The sequence below is a fragment of the Plecotus auritus genome (genome assembly GCF_963455305.1).
Source record: "Plecotus auritus genome assembly, chromosome: 3".
Lineage (NCBI taxonomy): Eukaryota > Metazoa > Chordata > Mammalia > Chiroptera > Vespertilionidae > Plecotus > Plecotus auritus.
In genome coordinates this window covers 127,039,414-127,055,318 of record NC_137772.1, presented here as the reverse complement: position 1 = coordinate 127,055,318, position 15,905 = coordinate 127,039,414, and the positions used below count along the sequence as shown (strand labels likewise).

General features: G+C 35.1%; 1 protein-coding gene across 4 annotated transcripts in view; it reads left to right on the top strand.

The window, feature by feature from the left end:
* The window catches only part of CDK8 (cyclin dependent kinase 8), a gene marked incomplete at its 3' end in the record, with an annotated part of 181,582 nt that overhangs the window by 148,670 nt on the left and 17,007 nt on the right, over positions 1 to 15,905 (top strand). For 3 of the 4 annotated variants that reach the window (XM_080659948.1, XM_080659949.1, XM_080659946.1), the window contains exons 7-12: positions 7,791 to 7,934; positions 10,444 to 10,513; positions 11,299 to 11,371; positions 14,518 to 14,615; positions 15,323 to 15,401; positions 15,521 to 15,679. In XM_080659948.1, coding sequence (XP_080516074.1) covers positions 7,791 to 7,934; positions 10,444 to 10,513; positions 11,299 to 11,371; positions 14,518 to 14,615; positions 15,323 to 15,401; positions 15,521 to 15,679 — 623 coding nt within the window. The remainder of the gene's footprint in view (positions 1 to 7,790; positions 7,935 to 10,443; positions 10,514 to 11,298; positions 11,372 to 14,517; positions 14,616 to 15,322; positions 15,402 to 15,520; positions 15,680 to 15,905) is intronic. The other variant, XM_080659947.1, reaches the window with a different exon arrangement.

Here is a 15,905-nt window from a genome sequence, read left to right as displayed (position 1 = left end):
TGGTGTATAGAAATGCCATAGATTTCTTGGTGTTAATTTTGTATCCTGCTACATTGCCGAATTCATTTATTAAGTCTAATAGTTTTTTTATGGACTCTTTAGGGTTTTTTATATACAGTATCATGTCATCTGCAAATAAGGACAGTTTTACTTCTTCTTTTCCAATTTGGATGCCTTTTATTTCTTCTTCTTGTCTAATTGCAGTGGCTAATACTTCCAGTATTATGTCGAACAGGAGTGGCGAGAGAGGGCATCCCTGTTTTGTTCCTGTTCTTATGGGAAATGGTTTTAGTTTTTGCCCATTGAGTATGATGTTAGCTGTGGGTTTATCATATATGGATTTTATTATGTTGAGGTATGATCCTTCTATTCCCACCTTGCTGAGAGTTTTTATCAAGAAAGGGTGTTGGATTTTGTCAAATGCTTTTTCTGCATCAATTGATATGACTATGTGATTTTTATCTCTCAATTTGTTTATGTGATATATCACATTTATTGATTTGTGGATATTGTACCATCCTTGCATCCCTGGGATAAATCCTACTTGGTCATGGTGTATGATCTTTCGGATGTACTGCTGGATCCGATTTGCTAGAATTTTGTTGAGGATTTTGGCATCTGTGTTCATGAGGGATATTGGCCTGTAATTCTCTTTCATTGTGTTGTCTTTATCTGGTTTTGGTATTAGGGTGATTGTAGCTTCATAGAATGAGCTTGGAAGTGTTTCTTCCTCTTAAATTTTTTGGAATAGTCTGAGGAGGATAGGTTTTAGTTCTTCCTTGAATGTTTGGTAAAACTCCCCTGTGAAGCCGTCTGGCCCCGGGCTTCTGTTTGCTGGAAGCTTTTTGATGACTGCTTCAATTTCTTCCATAGTTATTGGCCTATTGAGATATTTAGATTCTTCCTGATTGCATTTTGGAAGGTTGTATACTTCTAGGAATATGTCCATATCCTCCAAATTGCCCAGTTTGTTGGAATAGAGTTGTTCATAGTATTTTTTAACAATCCTTTGTATTTCGGTGGGGTCTGTTGTTATTTCACCTCTTTCATTTCTGATTTTGTTTATTTGGGTCCTCTCTCTTTGCTTCTTGGTGAGCCTGGCTAGAGGTTCATCAATCTTGTTTCAAAGAACCAGCTCTTTCAAAGAACCAGCTCTTGGTTTTGTTGATCTTTTGTATTTTTTTTTTTGGTCTCAATGTCGTTTATCTCCGCTCTGATCTTTATTATTTCCTTCCTTCTGCTTACACTGGGCTTTTTTTGTTCTTTTTCTAATTCTTTGAGTTGTAGGGTTATGTAGTTTATTGCCATTGTTTCTTGTTTTTTTGCAGTAGGCTTGTAGAGCTATGAACTTCCCTCTCAAGACTGCTTTCGCTTTGACCCATAGATTTTGGATTGTTATGTTTTCATTGTCATTCGTTGCCATGATGTTTTTTATTTCTTCTTTGATTTCTCTGGTAACCCAGTCATTGTTTAATAGCATGCTATTTAGTCTCCATGTGTTTGATTTTTTGGATTGTTTTTATTGTAGTTGATTTACAGTTTTATGCCACTGTGATCTGATAAGACGCTTGATATAATTTCTATCTTCTTGAATCTGAAGAGACTTTGCCTATGACCCAACATATGGTCTATCTTTGAAAATGACCCATGTGCACTTGAGAAGAATGTATATTCTGTGGCTTTGGGGTGAAATGTTCTGAAGATGTCAATTCCATCTGGTCTAGTGAGTCATTTAGGATTGATGTTTCTTTGCTGATTATTTGTTTAGAGGATTTGTCCAATGGTGATAGTGAGGTATTAAAGTCTCCTACTATGATTATATTGCTGTCAATCACTCCCTTGATATCCTCCAGGAGTTTTTTTTTATGTATTTGGGTGCTCCTGTTGGGTGCATATATATTTACCAGGGTCATTTCTTCTTGTTGGATTGCTCCCTTTAGTATTATGAAGTGGCCTTGCTTATCTCTTTTTATGTCCTTCCCTTTGAGATCTAATTTGTCAGATATAAGTATTGCTACTCCAGCTTTTTATTTATTTCCATTCACCTGAAAAACATTTTTCCATCCCTTTACCCTCAGTCTGTGTGCGTCTTTTTTTCTGAGGTGGGTTTCTTGTAGACAGCAGATATAGGGTCATTTTTTCTTATCCAATCCATTACCCTATGTCTTTTGATTTGGCATTTAATCCGTTTACATTTAAAGTTATTATTGATAGGTACTTATTTGTCGCCATTCCTATTCTTTACACCTGTGTTCCTTCTTCGCTTCCTATTTCTTTTTTTTTTTTTTTTTACAGCAGACCCTTTAGCATTTCTTGCATTGCGGGTTTGGTGGTAATATATTCCCTTAGTCCTTTTGTGTCTGTGAAGCTCCTGATTTCACCCTCAATTTTGATTGATAGCCTTGCTGGGTACAGTATTCTTGGATTCAGATCCTTCCTTTGCATGACTTTGTATATTTCATTCCATTTCCTTCTGGCCTGATGAGTTTCTGTTGAGAAATCAGTCGCTAGTCTGATGGGGGTTCCTTTGTAGGTAACTTTCTGTCTCTCTCTGGTGCTTTTAAGATTCTTACTTTTTGTTGGTGTTTGCCAATTTAATTATAATGTGCCTTGGCGTCAGTCTTTTGGGGTTCATTTTGCTTGGGACTCTCTGAGCTTCTTGGGTTTGTGTGGGTTTTTTCTTCTCTATATCAGGGAAGTTTTCTGTCATTATTTCTTCAAACAGGTTTTCTATTCCTTGCTCAGTTTCCTTTCCTTCTGGAACCCCTATTATGCGGATGTTGTTTTGTTTTGTGTTGTCCCAAAGTTCCCTTAGGCTCTCCTCCTGCTTTTTAATTTTTTTTTCTAGAATCTGCTCTACTTGGGTATTTTTTCCTACCTTGTCTTCTAGCTCACTGATGCGGTCCTCTGCTTCTTCTAGTCTACTGTTAATGCTTTCTGTTGAGTTCTTTACAGCAGCGATGTCATTTTTCATTTCTTCTTGCTTCTTCTTCATTTCCTCTTGGTTCTTACACATATTGTTGAATTTGTCTTCCATTCTTTTCAGCCACCTTATGACCATTTCTCTGAATTCTTTCTCTGGCAGGTTTCTTGCCTCCGTTTTGTTTCCTTCCTTTTCTGGTGATGCCTGCTTTTCTTTCATATGTGGGCTGTTTCTTTGTCTCCCCATGATCCCTCTTCTCTGGGTGTCTAGTTATGTAGTTCTCTCTCTCCTGTGTTGATTTAAAGGCACAAAATACAACACAACAAGGCACAACACACAAGGCACTGAACACAAATGTGTTTATGATATTAATAACCCCAAATAAAGGTGACCACCAGAGAAAGGCGAGTTAAAGGATAAGAAAGAAAGAAGAGAAAAAAAAGGAATGCAAAAATGAAATTGGGCAAAGGAAAAAAAAAAGTAAGAGAGACAAGAAAGAATAGGGGAAAAAACTATTTATATGGGGAGAAAACTCCAATAGAACAGCCACTTATCCCAACAAATGCCAGCAACAAATACCTAGAGATGAATGCAAACTATAAACAACAACTAATATCAATCAAGGCAAGGGAAAACAGAAGCAAAGAAACAAACAAAAAAAAGCAAAACACTCTCACAAACAAGCATAAGAAAAACGATATAATCAACAATTAAGCAAACAAGAACAACTAAAGGAGAAAGGAAAAAAATTTTTTGGATAGTGAAGAAAGAGAAGAGAGAGGTGTGTATGGACTTGGAGCAGGGGACTGGAAATTTATTTAAGTAGGGTGAAATTTTAACGGGGTAAAAAGAAGGAATAGGGAAAATCTAAAGCAGGAATAGGGTAAGAGAAACAGGACAACAAAAGGGGAAAGTGAGGAAGAGAGTGTTGGCATAAAGGTAAAGTTGAGATAAGAGTAAAATGGTGCTAAAGGAAAGATGAAAATAGAATATAGAACACTAATCCCAAATTATAATAAAGATAAAATAAAATGACACTTTTTAATAAAAGGTTAAATAGTAGTAGTAATAATACTGATTGAAAATAAAAATGTAATAATTAAAAAGGTAAAATCAAGTGAGGAAAAAAAATTTCAGTTTCTTAAGTAAAAGATGAAAAAAAATAAAAATGTGTAGTAGTGGCCGAAACCGGTTTGGCTCAGTGGATAGAGCGTCGGCCTGCGGACTGAAAGGTCCCAGGTTCGATTCCGGTCAAGGGCATGTACCTTGGTTGCGGGCACATCCCCAGTAGGAGGTGTGCAGGAGGCAGCTGATCGATGTTTCTCTCTCATCGATGTTTCTAACTCTCTATCCCTCTCCCTTCCTCTCTGTGAAAATCAGTAAAATATATTAAAAAAAAAAAAATGTGTAGTAGTGAAGGTCATTCACTTCCTCTACTATTCTGTTTGGCATGCCTGTTTCCTAGTCAGGACAGTATTGAAGTTCCCTGCGTTCCACTGCTCCTCAGTGTTGTAGGCCACAGTCCTGATTTTCAAGCAGGCATTACGTTTTTATTTCCTACACTCCTTTATTTGTGTTTACACAAGAGTCAATTTGTGATTCAACCCCTGGGTGGCAGTGTTTCTGGATTGACCCCCAGGTCTATAGGTCCTCTCTAGCTAGTGTTTAGATTTTGTTTTCCCTGTGCCACTTAATATTGGTTTGGGGGAAAGGACCGCCCCAGAGCTGGTTCTCTGATCGCCACTGCCCGCTCTGATCCCCAGGTTCCACAAAAGCAACTTTCCCCTGCAGTCTCCTAGAGTGTCCCCAATTGGGTGATCCTATGAATTGGGCTCAGCAATCAGAAGCAAGGATCCATACAGAAAAAAAGAGAGAGAGAAAAAAGAGCCAGAGCAAGCGCGCAAACCCCGGCGCTGTGCGCAAATCTGCGCAGTCTCCTTTCCCCTTGGGTCCAAACAGCCAGCACACCCCCAAAATCTCTAGGCTGTCCTTCTGCACCCAGTTCAGCTATGGGTTGCTTTTTTGAGTTCCCTTCTGTTAGCAGCTCTGCAGACCCCCTTCCACATTCACGGATCATGCCAGCCCCAACGGCCACGGATTTTTCTGGTCGCAGACTTCCCCAGGTCCTCCAGCTCCCGCAGTGTGCGTTTCTCTCTCCTGCCCGGACCACAGACCTCACCTTATCCCAGGCGAAACCTGACCTTTCGTGAGGGGATGCAGAGCTCCTCTGAATCCGCGTGCTCATGCCACTTGGGAACCGGTGTTCTCGGGTTCGCAGCTATTCACTAGGTGCCTTAGTTGTAGATTTTCAGGCTTCTGATAACATTCACTTTCCCCTTCAAGATGGCGTGGTCTCCTTGTCAGAGCTGGTTGCTCCAGGAGGAAACCCAGCAGCAGTGGGGGCTGCCCAGTCAGGGGAACCCCGTCCGGCCATCCACCACAGTCTCCGGGAGTATAGCTGTCCCTCAACTCACTAACAAACACTCCCCGTGCGACCACACATTCTCCCTTTCTTCTCTCACACAGTATCTTACAGTCTGCCTTCCCGTTGGCAGCCATCTTCCCTTCCTCCTGATTGAAACATTATTTAACAAATCTTTTTCTCTCTCCATTTGGGTCTACTTTGTCTGGTTAGTTCAATAGCTATACATGAGCACACAGAGTTTGAGAAGTAGATATAACTTATATGTTTTTAATTTAAAGGGAAATCTTTCTAGAAGGAGGTAAGCAGGTAGGTGAATAGGAAAGGACTTTGCCATGAATTTGGTAAAGTCTGACAAAATAGGCATGATAAGAAGGAGAGACTATTTAAAATGTTAGAATTTGTCTGAAATAATGGCCATGTCAGCAAACTCAAATTCATGATTCATGTCTGCATCAGAATTTTGAAGGAAAGAAAGTTGGTGAAATTGATAAAAGTGAAAAATAAAAGAAGAGATATAAAGAAAGAGGTTATTAGGGTGAGATTAACAAGGTTCAATAAACTATTTATTCTTACTTTCCTGATATTTTTATTGTAAAATTGGTGTACTTTAGGGATGCTTAGATCCTTTACTCATCTCTCATCTTTCTTTACATATTTTATTTTCTTCCTTAGAGTTTTGCCTAGCTAACCAGAAGTATTTGTTACATTGTCTTTTAGGTGCTATGAGTAGAGTTTTAAACATGCAAGCTGACCTTTCAGCCCTTTTTGTGATCCTGCTTAGCTTGCCTATCTTTTATTTGATTAAGATTATCAAAGGGTACCCATGTAAAAAGAATTAATCACAGACTCCCTAATTTTCCCATTTTACTTTCTGACACTGGTGGGTGGAATGGGAATCTATATCTACTAAAAATGAAAGAGCTTGGTTTATATTTCCTGGTGAGACTTCTTCATACGGTGGTATTGGTTAGAATTGGTTCTCTAAGGTAGGGTAAAACGGATAAGTAAATAATGTCATTTTAAAAAATCTTTTGCTGGTAGTGAGGGTGTATATATTTAAGTAAATAGATGATTAACTTGTTATTCTGAAATGTAAATATGATAATTTTATTTTAAATTAAATATCTACATTTCAGTTTTGGAGTTTAAGAATTTATTTATAAATTAAATTTTTTTTCTCATTTTTACATTTAAGTGACAACTAATAACGTAGGTGAACAATCAGTTTTAATAAGTCATTTTTACCCCACTATATTTGTATTGGTTAGATCATTCAAAAACCACTGGCTGAGTATCTGCTATGTGAAGAAGTTAATTGTCATTTTAGGGATTTGTTGCTTTCAGCTTCAAATTCTAAATTGGTATATAGACCTTTCTATTGAGTAAAAATGTAATATGAATGAAAGTTAGTTTGTATCTTAATGCAAATGAAGGGAATTTGTTGTGTACAGAGAAATCCATTTACCTGGCTTTTATAAGTAATTTTATGAAGTTATACCTTTTGTACCCATTTAAAGGTAGTATTTTACCCCCCTTTTTTTTTGTTCCTATTAAATACTTGACCTTGCAAAATCACCTGACACTTGTTATACTCTAAAGAAAAACTTTGATTGATACATTTTTCTTTATTGATTAAAATATCAATCAAAATTTTTTAAAAGAAAATATATTAATTTTTATTAAAATGTTCAATTATTTTATTTTAATGATTACTCATTTATTTTAGCCCTTTGTATTCACCATGTCTCTGTCGAAATAAACCTACATTTCTATGAAAAAAAAAGAAACACTTTGAATGAAAAACTCTTCAAGTAGAAATACTGTTTCATTAGAATATTTGTGTTCAGTCTCTGTCTTTTTCTTGTTGTAATCACACCTTGCTAAGTAGTGTTAACATGGGAGCATAATTCAAGCTAAAGAAAAAAATATTTTTTACCACAAAAAATTGTACTGATTATTTTTGGCAAGTATGCCCCATTTCAGGGGCTGTTTGGGTTTTGGTTTATTTACTTTTTGTTTAGTTTTGTTTGTTTGTGGTTCCCATGCTCCATATGTAGCTTTGTATGTATTTCATAAATAAAGTAATGTTTGAAGCATTTAAAACTCACCCAAAATGTAGCTAATAAATTGATTTAAACTTGGAATGAAGCCAGTGGGTGGGGTGGAGGTATAACAGGGAATGAAAAATTGGGGTGGATGGAATGGGAATCTATATTTACAAACCATATTCTGTGGTATTTATAATTATAATTGCTTTGGAATTAATATGATTTATTAGGGAAAGAAAGGAAAGAAAAACACTCCCCACCAAAATAAAAATGCATTTTCTTTTGGAAAGAACCACTTTATTTTCCTCCTTTCTTTTTCTTTTTTCTTTTCCTTTTATTTTTCCTTTTCTTTTTTTCTTTCTTTTTTTTTTTTTTTTGTCTTTTTATTTTAAAGATATTTGGGCTATAGGGTGTATATTTGCAGAACTACTAACGTCAGAACCAATATTTCACTGTCGACAAGAGGACATCAAAACTAGTAATCCTTATCACCATGACCAGCTGGACAGAATATTCAATGTAATGGGATTCCCTGCAGGTACACATTATGTTTTTGTTTTTAAATCACTGTTGTTTGAACTTAGGTATCTTCATTGGAAAGGTGTATATTTTTAGCTGATAAAAGCTACTCTTACTTGATTCTTTATATTTATGACTTGTCTTAGTCAAAGATCCATAGAAATAGCAAAATTTGTGGAGTTCACGTTTTAGCATAAAAATATTTATGGGTTTCTTGAACTTGCAGGTGTATTTTTGTTTTTTTTGTTGTTGTTCTGTTTTGTTTTGTTGTTTAATATTTGAAATGATAAAATATTTGCAATATCTGTATTTAAAGGGTGCATTTAGTTCTTACCAGTGGGAACTGCAAATAAAATTCAGTAGCATGCACTTTTGTCTGGCAGCACATACTATGCTGCCATTAATTACTTGGCACTTGAATATAAATTTTGAACCTGATTTTTATTTAGGGCACTGTACAGAATCACATTGTATTGAATAATAGCATTTTTTTCTCTATAATCTTGGTCAATAAGAACATTCTTTTAAATGTTGTATTAGAACAGTCAGAATGTAGGTGAAAGTCGAGCATTCCAACAACCTTGCTTGCACTGATTTGCAGCAGGGAGAAAGTTGTTTAGGTGTCTCATCATGGGCATTAGATCTCTCCAGCTGTATCCCATTCCTTTGTTATACCACAGAATGATAGTTCATTGGTCACTAAAAACTGCCCAAGTGGTCCAGAATAATGAAAATTTGTTTAAAGCACCTTTATAATTTTGGATAAGTAGTTATTAGAAATTGTTTATTGGAATTTTTTCTCAGGTCACTATATCTCAAGACTAATACACATATATCTGGGAGTTTATAATTTCACATTCCCTGAGAAGGATGTTAATTATCAGTAAATGCAGAATAACTACACAGATACTGCCTTTCTCCAAAATTGGTTAACAATTCTGCAAGGACTGCTTTGTTGTGATGGGAATTTCATTTATTCACTGAGTATTTACTGAGTACCTGCCATGTGCCAGGCACTGTGTTAAATATAAAATATTGTAGACTTAGATATGATTCTTGCCCTCTTCAAATTTACATTTTACTGATCTAAGTAGACTGTTTCAAGAATATATATGGTTTGAGCAGATGGAGAAGAGTGGCCTTTGCTTCCCATTTCTGAATGGGTCCACCAGAGAAAGGAACATGGCTTAAGACGGGGTGGAAGTAGAAAAGGCCTTTTTAGGAGATGATTCTTAATGTGTGGTTCAACAGTTAGGATAGGTTCAGCTTACAAGGAACTTGAAGAACAGACAGCAGAATTTAGATTTGCTATGCTAAATAGTGAGACTCCATGATAAAATTTTGAGAACTAGGAGTATGATTTATGTTACATTTTAAAAAGATATTAGAATGGCAGTGGTTTATAAAAATCAATGAAAAACAAGTAACTTTAGTCAGGGAAACCCAGCTACTTGCCTATAACAGTACTCCAGGTATAAAGTGATAATAAGGAAGGAGAATAAGGGACAAATGTATCATTTTAATAGCAAGTGTATCATTGAGGGAAAAGGGAAAAGATTATCTCAAGATTTCTAGCTTGAGAAATTTATAAAATAGAGAAATTAAAGTAAGAAAATAGTTGAGAAAATTCCACTTAGGAGCTTAAAATATATATTTAGTTTACTTTAAAATATGTGGAGGAAGGTAGCAAATATTTTTACAAGTAAATTGAAAGAAACTCGAACCTCTAAAGGCCATTTAAAAGCTAATGGTGCTGTTCAGCTACCGTTATAGTGCTGTGCACCTAGTAGACTCTCTTTTACTTTATCAAAGTAAAAGTCCATTGATAATGATGGAGAAAACAAGCTATTTAGCATGTGTTGTTTGAATAACTCTAATGCCAGCAAAACTAACTGAAATATTTTCTATCTAATGTATTAGTAGCTGGGATTGTTTTTGTTATGTTATTGAAACTAGCCAAAGCCAACAGCTAATTAATGTACTAGTTATATCCTACTCTATTCTATTTCAAATAATTATTACTGCTTACATAGAATGCTGATGTAAAAGCAGTGTATTTAATAAGGTGACAATAAGGAGAGCCATATAAAAAGAAGTGGACCTTTAAGCTGCTGAGGGGAAGACATTACATTTATTATTGAAGAGATTGGTTACTGATTTAACAAAGAAATTTGGTAAAAAAAAAAAAAAAGAAAAATATTGATTTTACAAAGAGAAATAAAATTAATAATAGAAATATTTATCTATTACATTACCCTCTAGTTATATAAATTTAAGTAACATAAACATAGTCAAACACATAGAAAGTAGGCATTAGAAAGAAAGATAGAAAGGTCTAATTCTATACAAGGTAGAGTTGTATTTACAGTGCAAGATAAGATGTTTACTGTAGCTGACCATTTATTTGAAGTCTGTGCTTTCATGGAGGTTAAAAGTATAGGAAATGTAATGAAACTGAGATGACCTTTATTGAAGTTCTTGAGACTAGGAACCTAGACAACATAAAATTTTATCAATGTATTTCACAGATAAAGATTGGGAAGATATAAAAAAGATGCCTGAACATTCAACATTAATGAAAGATTTCAGAAGAAATACGTAAGTTGGAAAGAAAATAGACCTTCTGTTGAGTTTTGCCTTTCCAGAGTACTCAGCAGAAGATTGAATACTCAACATAATAGAATATGCAACATAATATTAGTCTAATAAATTTTATATTTTACTCTAGTATATATTTTTTACATTATGACCATCATCATTTCTTAAGATGTTTAAATGATATAAGAAAGGTGAATATCTAATATTAGCAGCTGATTTGGATATGAGAAAAAAATTTATTTTTTTCCATATTCATTACTTTCTGGAAGCATTGGTAGAAAGTAATTCTAGGCAGTAAGAGACTGAAATAAATAAGCCTTGCAAATAGCCACTTGCCTACCCATCTAAGTTGGGTAATTTTAAGCAAGTTTTAATAGAAAAGAAGGAATATTTCATTTATTTAAGCAAGATCAGGGGATTGGAAGAGGGCAGTATATAGACTTATAACAATTTTTTTCTTTTTATTTATTTAAGGCTAAGTTAAACTTTTGATCCATGTGTTATTTAAGATAATATTTGAGATAACATGCATGTGAAAACTATTCAGTATACATTATTAATGAAATTATCTTGCATGTAATCAATGGTATCCATTCAAAAGTGACCAGTGTGAATATTCAGTGAAGTATAAAATTGATTTAATGCCACTCTTTATTCTGATTATACCATTTTCAATATATATTCTATATTGATTATGATGAAAAGAATTCTGTGTGGAAAAACTTTAGCCAATGTAAAATTAACCTCAAATTTAATATAGATATCTCATAGTATTTCTCTTTCAGGTATACCAACTGCAGCCTTATCAAGTATATGGAAAAACATAAAGTTAAACCAGATAGTAAAGCATTCCACTTGGTAAGCTTTAGCAAACAGTACTAATAAAATGCGCTTTTCTCCCCTAATTGATTAGCCCATTCTAAGGCTTTATTGGGTCAGTTTATATGGTTACTCAGCACATTTAGAGTACTTGGACAGTAAATGTGGAGATCCTGTTAATAAATACTAGTAAAGACATAAAAATATTTGTCCAAACCCACAGCATGATTTGACATGGTTAGATAAGATTTTCTCAAGATAATCGTTACACCAAGTCTATCAAGAACATTTTAAAAATTACTAGGTTTCATCAGTTATTTAAAAATTTCAGAGAAGAATCAAGAAGAAAATAACCCTACCATTTAGAAATATTTTTTATAAATTATTTTGTATTTCAACTCTTTGAAAAAACTGTTCACAAAATTTTTAACTCCCAAAATACCTCTTATAAACTTGGGTATTAGAAGTCTTTCAGTAATTGTATGTATTAATAGCTTTTTCTGGAAGAGTATGAGAGATGCAATATTTTCCAGTGTATAATGGAAAAATGATGACCTGGAAACTGAAGCCATGTACTATCAAGATAATTCAACTATTGCCAACTTAAATTTATTTAAAATATTTCAAATTTTTTTATGCCGTAAAAATTAAAAATGTTTTTTCACTTCATTTTCAAAAAAAAGCTATATACCATAAAAGGGGGAATCTGAGGAATCAGTATATATTTTGCTTTGCTTAAAATCCTTTTACTCCTTTATTCCCAATATTTTTTAAAATATATTTTTATTGATTTCAGAGAGGAAGGGAGAGGGAAAGAAAGATAGAAACATCAATGATGAGAGAGAACCATTGATTGTCTGCTTCCTGCACACTCCACACTGGAGAATGAGTCTACAACCCAGGCATGTGCCCTGACCAGGAATTGAACCATGAGCTCCTCGTTCATAAGTCAGTGCTCAACCACTGAGCCATGCCAGCCGGGCTGTTCCCAATATTTTTAAATGAGTTTATTAAATGGGAATTTTTTTACTTTGAAAGGATTAAACTTTCCCTTATTATAGTGTAGGCCACTTGGAAAACATTTCTTCTGTTTCTACTTTCCTTCTCCTTCTACTGTTTCTACTTCTGTATCTTCTACTTATTTTTACATAGTCATATATCAGCAGTTTAAAAAGCAGCATTCAACATGTTATATTACCACAATATATTATTATCCAAATAATGTTTATTGTAATGTACTTACAACAGGACCCTAATTAGAAGGTAAGTTAGATCCTTCAAAAGTATGAACTTATTTATTCTACAGAATAATAATAGTGATAGATCAATAGTCATGATTTAGGGGAATTACTCTTCCCCCCCAATTCACTGCTACTCAGTGTAGTCTGAAGTGACTTGTACTACCATTACTGCTGAAATTCTAGAGATGAATCTCCTTTGCAGCATCTTTGCTTGTTTTAACTGGAATGATCTGTCTTGAGTGCACCCATCTCAAAGCTCAGCTATAACTCCCATTAAAACCATTGTTGAGTATTTTAAATAGCAAATCCATGCTTTCCTTTTCAACTCTAAAAATAAAATTGTGCTTTCATTAAAATATCAGATTACTAAAATTAAATTTAAATGTCACCATCCCAAGCATTTTAAAATATGTTTTGTCCTGTCCTCTAATTGTGTCACCTCCCATGTCTAAGGCTCAATATGTCTATTAGTTCCTTGGTTTTCAAAATGTGGTCCTAGTCCAGTAGCATTAGAATAGTCTGGAAACTTGTTGAAAACACAGGACTTTGGGCTCCTGCTCAGGTAGACCAGCAGGAGCTCTGGGAGCAAGGTCTAGCAATCTGTTTTAAGAAGTGCTCCAGAGGTGATTCTACCTACACTAATAAAAGAGTAAGATGCAAATTGACCGTACCTTCACGATGTCCACCAGCCAATCAGGAGCGAGTATGCAAATTAACCCAACAAAGCTGGCAGGGTAATTTTCATACACAGGCACCGAGCGGCTGGGGGTGGGGCAGGACACTTGCGTCGTTGCCATGGTGACGACACAGGCATTCCACACCGCTCTGGGCCTCTGGGCAGCGTGGGAAGGTGGAAAGGCAGCTCTGGGCCTGATCAAAAAGGCAGCTCCGGCCAGAGCAAAGGTGGTGCCGGCAGCCAGGGGAAGGAAGGCCCATTCTTGCACGAATCTTCGTGCATCAGGCCTCTAGTTGTACTATAACATCTGAAAACTTACATCAGAGACTATAAGCAAAGAGATCACTATTTAGATAATCTCTTAAGTCACATATTAAAATAAGATATTCTAGTTCATAGAGCCTTTAGTAAACTATGTTTTAACCAAAAAAATACTGAGTTTTTACATTAGTGTGACATTTCTATATGTAGTGATGATGATGGTGGTGATGATAACAACTAACACTTATATAATGCTTTCTTTGTGCCAGGCACCATTTAATTGTTTTCCATATATTAACTCATTTAATCATGAAAACAAACCTATGATAATAGGTACCAGTTTTAGTCTCCTTTTGACAAATGAGGTTACAAAGTGGTTAACTAATTTGTCCAAAGTCACTCAACTAAAAAATGTCTAGTCAGGATTTTAACCCAAGCAGCTTCTTTCCAGAATCTCTTCTGTACTTAACTACACCTCTGTACTTTCCAAGTTCCATATCAGTCACCATATTTATTTAGATAGTGCAGCACTATCCAGGAGAACTTTCTGTGATGAGCTGTGCTGCAATAAGGATAGCCCTAGCAACATGGAGCTATTGAACTCAAGAAATGATCTGATATGACTGAGAAATTGATTTTTTAAATTTAGTTAATTTGGATTTAAATCTAAATAGCTGCATGTGGTAGTGTATTATTTGTCTTAGAACTTTTTTAATCCTGTTCTGAATTGGATAATTTAGATAATGTAGGAAAAAGATCATTGGTTTAGAGTAAGAAGATATAAGTTTAATTACTTCTTACAGGAGAACCACATGAGATAATGAATATTAGAATGACTAAAATGTGAATTACTACATTAAATTTAATAATTTTATCTTAATTTGGAGGAATAAATGCTCTCCAAATCATGGTGTTATTCATCAAAAAATATATGCCTCCCACATGTGTGCCAAAGGGTATAACTAGGAAAAGTAATGCAGTAATGTTTTTATAACTTATGGTTTCAGCTTCAGAAGTTGCTTACCATGGACCCAATAAAGCGAATTACCTCAGAACAGGCTATGCAGGATCCCTATTTCTTAGAAGACCCACTTCCTACATCAGAGTAAGTGATCAATTTATTAACTCACCAGCATGATAAAATTGGGGGAGGCCTATTTTCTTTCAGTTGTCAACTCCAAGTTGCCACTCCTTGATATAGGGTCCCAATGAAATCCTTATGGCAAGCAAAAAATGAGCTCTGATAACTGAGTGTCACTTAGGGGTTTTATAGTGGAGAGGTGTTGCTGTTTGTTGCTTTATGAAACACTCTAGCATTCGTTTCAGCCGTCATCCAGTTGTTGGGTGAGGTTGGTTATGCATGTGGAGCTCACTCACACTCACTGAGATTGCTCACTGCTTTCAGTTACAGTTTGTGTACCAGTTACAAATCCCATCCCCAGATAAACCTGTGCTCCTGTGTCATCTTTTACTTTAAATATGCTAGGAAGGGTAAAAAACATTTGTGTTTGAATTGTGACATTTTGTCTGAATCTACATTTTGGTTGTAGTAATAAAAGAGTAATGCTAGGAGTAAAAAAAAACAGTTGAGTCATCCTAGATGATTATTGATTATTTTTATACAATGAAAAGCACTTAAATGACCTGCTGTGATGTCACTGATGAGAAAAAAAGATTCATTTTGTCCCACTTGTATAAAAGGTTTTATATTATAAATAGGGAGACAAAGTCCATCTTAAAATGAACACCACTTAAATGAAGCATTTGAAATATTGATTAGTATACCAGAAGTCTTTTTTTTCTTGTGATCAGTGTTTTTGCCGGTTGTCAAATCCCTTACCCAAAACGAGAATTTTTAACAGAAGAAGAACCTGATGATAAAGGAGACAAAGTAAGTATTAAAGTATAGTTGGCAGCTTCTTGTTTTAGTGCTACCACAACATTTTCAGGTTTGTGTGTATTGTGTTCTCCTTCTGAGTTGAACTTTATTTTTCTGTTTAACCAATTGAGAAGAACCAGCAGCAGCAACAGGGCAATAACCACACTAATGGAACTGGTCACCCAGGGAATCAAGACAGCAGTCATACACAGGGACCCCCGTTGAAAAAAGTGAGAGTTGTTCCTCCTACCACTACCTCAGGTGGACTGATCATGACCTCAGACTATCAGGTATCTCGCGATTATTTTGTATTGACCTGCCATGTCAGTATTTGCATGGGTTTGTGACCATTGGAAAATGTGATGTAATTAAGAAAAGGCCTTTGTGTACCTGGGGAATTACATTGACAGGAAGTGTTATTGGCATGGAAAATGCTGACAGTGATACAGTAGAGGGAGTTTAGGCTTTGGAACTAGACAGAGTTGGAATAATTGAATTTAAATTACGCCATTTATT